The 3,229-nt window shown below is 46.8% G+C and overlaps 1 protein-coding gene across 1 annotated transcript; it reads left to right on the top strand.

Moving 5' to 3' along the window:
• The first annotated feature begins 402 nt into the window (after positions 1 to 402).
• Positions 403 to 1,368, top strand: LOC139901123 (uncharacterized). Its single transcript, XM_071883861.1, has 2 exons — positions 403 to 962; positions 1,032 to 1,368. Exons 1-2 carry the CDS (start codon positions 403 to 405, stop codon positions 1,366 to 1,368), a joined length of 897 nt encoding a protein of 298 aa, XP_071739962.1.
• The last annotated feature ends 1,861 nt before the right edge of the window (positions 1,369 to 3,229 follow it).

Raw genomic sequence — 3,229 nt, 5'->3', positions numbered from 1 at the left:
AAATCCATGATGAATGATAACGGTCTAGCAGAAAGGCAACAATCTCAAACTCTAGACGTTCTGAAAAGTGCCCCGATGCTAAACATCGGTACGGGAAGTGGGGGTGTCAACAAGGATGCCGCAAATTCATGGTTGACCTAGCTCCTCGTGCAAGCTGCACCGCCGGCATACAAGCACTCTCTGTCACAACCCGCCGTCCAAGGGACATCACTTAAAAATCTCTTTGCATTAATCACCTGTAACAAGGCAAAGCGACCGGTTGAGACGTCAGCTACCAGCCAGAAGTTGTGCGAATAAATTGCTAGCTGCAAGCTCCCCGCTAACATCATCATACCGGTCACTTTGGGGGTGTATAACGGCACCACAGACCCGAACGATTTCCTGCAGATTCTTGAAGGTTCCATGAAAACCCAGCACTGGAGTGACGAGGTGGCGTGTCATCTCTTTCCGACGGTACTACAGTCGGCCGCCAGGGAGTGGTTTCCAAAGTTACCACCTAACGGTATCACTTGCTTCGCGGACTTGCGAGAAAAGTTTTTCATGCAATATCAGAACCTCCGCCGACACACATACACGCATCTGTATGCTCATGAAATCCCAATGTACCGGGGAGAGAAAATTGAGAGCTTCATTACAAGGTATATGCTGGAATGTCAAAAAATCCCAGGACTCCCAGAAACACAACAGATTTCTGAATTCATCACATGCCTGGACAAAGACGCACACCCGTCACTTGTCTCGGAACTCCATTGGAATATCCCGGGTACATTTTCAGGTGCCGTAACGGTAGCCAGGCAATACCAACACTCGGGAAGGGAGAGACAAGCCGGGTACCATCGAGAAGAGAGGAAAAGAGAAGAAGAGAGAAGAAGCGACAACAGACACCGCCACGACAACAGTAGGCGCAGCAAAAGCCACAGCAAGCATCACAACAGTCATGGCAAAAGTCATGACAGCCATAGGCATGACAAAGGCAGCCGGAAGCCATAAGACCAAGGGTCTCTAATTGACAGCCTCTCCAAAACTCCCAGAGAGATATTGTTGACAGAGCTCGTGAAGGAAAAGTTTACTCCGCCGGCACCACTGGAGAAACGTGACGGTCAAAATTCAGACAAGTATTGCGAGTTCCATGAGGACAATGGCCATGACACCGATGAGTGTAAAGCGCTGATACGTGAAATCATCGCTAAGATTAAAGCAGGTGAACTCAACCACTTGTTGTCCGAAAGAAAATTCAAAAAGGCTGACCCCAACAAAACATTCAGTTGGCAGAAGGAAGACGGGAAGAAACGAGAGAAAGTGAAGGATAAAGTTGTTATCAACATGATCAACGTTCAGAAGGATGAGTTTGCCCCACAGAATTCCTAGAAAGACGCTACCATTACTTTCCCGGGAATACCAACACGGTACTCGTGGGACGAACCGGTAGTCATTACCGGACTGATAGATGGATTCCCGGTGAACGAGATGTACACCGATACGGGTAGTGAAGTTGAAGTGATATACGCTCATTGCCTTTCCCGACTACCCAAGCGTGTTGGGAGGAAAATGAGACAATCTAATGCCATCATCTCTGGATTCTCCGGCCACCCTGAAGAAACAATTGGAAGGCTCAAGGCAACAGTCACGGTGGGCACTCGACCCTATTTTCGCAGCGAAGAGATCGACTTCCATGTCGTCAAATCCGTGACTGCAATGAATGTCATACTATGGAGGCAATTTTTCAAAAAGTTCGGTACCATAGCGTCCACTGCTCACGGCATACTCAAGCTCCCGACCAGGCAAGGCGTGGTAACGGTTCAATCTACCCGACACCTTTTTCCCGGTAATGAAGCCATTCAAGGCAGGCAGGGTAACGGGTCACTGAAGACACCCCGTGTCTTGAAGGAAGAACGTGTTTCTGTTCTTAAAAGGCTAACCTTTTTCTCCCCGACGGCACATCCCGGTAACCAAAGTTCAGACATGCTTCATAAAGCAGAAAAGGCAATTGCCGGCCAACGTCGCCAGTCAGAGTGGGAAAAATCTCTTAAAGGAACGCATGGAAAGATTAAACCCCTTAGCCCGACACTCAAATGGTCAAGGACCGAAAGTCGTGAAAGTTCCAACCGAGACAAGATGGCGGTTGAGGAAAATGAAAGTGGCTGAAATAGCAACTGAGGTTTCGATAGGTACCGTGATTGAACTTGATCACCTCAATCAACGGTTATCTTGATTTTTATCTTTTGTTTCTTGTAATAAAAGATCTGATGTATGTCTTTCCTTTTCAAGGAATTAATAAAAAGCTTTTTATCATTTGCAATAACTTTGTCATTATGTTATTCATACCAATGTTCAAACAACTATAAACGGCCAGCGGCAAAATAGATTCCGACATCCAAATAAGTCCCATGCACGTTTTGTACCCCCTTAAGAGGTGACCGCCTAGCCCTCGTCGGTACGAGTTTATACTGATAAACGGCCAATGAGTAGATGGCATAAACACGCGTGACTGCACGGTGTACACGCCAAAACTAACACAAATGTATTTCTAGTCATACATACGAAGATACGAACTAGTTCAACTCAAGAAAAATCGATACAAAACACATACAATTAAAATTTCTTTAGCCATACGTGACTCGCTACAAATCTCGATCGAAGGTACGTAGTTACCACGGGATAACTTTTACAATAATGGACATCCATAGTACATACCCCGAATACGCGGCGATTGACCCGGTAAAACAACGAACTTATGTCCTGACAACTGGTCAACCGACGTACAACCACCCGGCGTACGGACCATGTCTATTGAACTGGCAACACACTACTGCCCACACCATAGGTGCCACCTGGAGGGTGCTGGGTTTAACCTTACAGGCCGTCCCTGGCCCAGAAATAAGGTCAGACTCGAGATAATGCCTCCACGAGCGCACAAACGTGTCAGACACTGACAACAGCAAGATAATCAATGGCCCAATCACGGTCGACGGAATAGTATATCCCACCAAGAATGGCGGTAATTAAGGTCCCGGTAGGACAAGCCACCCTTGTTAAAACTGACCACAAAGTACTACAGGCCGCAAGAGCTCGGACCTAACCAGCTCACGCCTCATCAACAAATGGAACGAAAACCAATTTCAATATATCCAAGGAAGACCCCTCAGGATCGATATCTATGTGAACAACATAGCTAAAAACTAAACTCAGGGAACGATTGAACAAACTAGTTCCTCCCGGTACGGTCAGG

The sequence above is a fragment of the Rutidosis leptorrhynchoides genome, chromosome 3, assembly GCF_046630445.1.
Source record: "Rutidosis leptorrhynchoides isolate AG116_Rl617_1_P2 chromosome 3, CSIRO_AGI_Rlap_v1, whole genome shotgun sequence".
NCBI lineage: Eukaryota > Viridiplantae > Streptophyta > Magnoliopsida > Asterales > Asteraceae > Rutidosis > Rutidosis leptorrhynchoides.
Note: the sequence above shows the minus strand (reverse complement) of the source record. Positions and strands in the feature narration are given on the sequence as shown.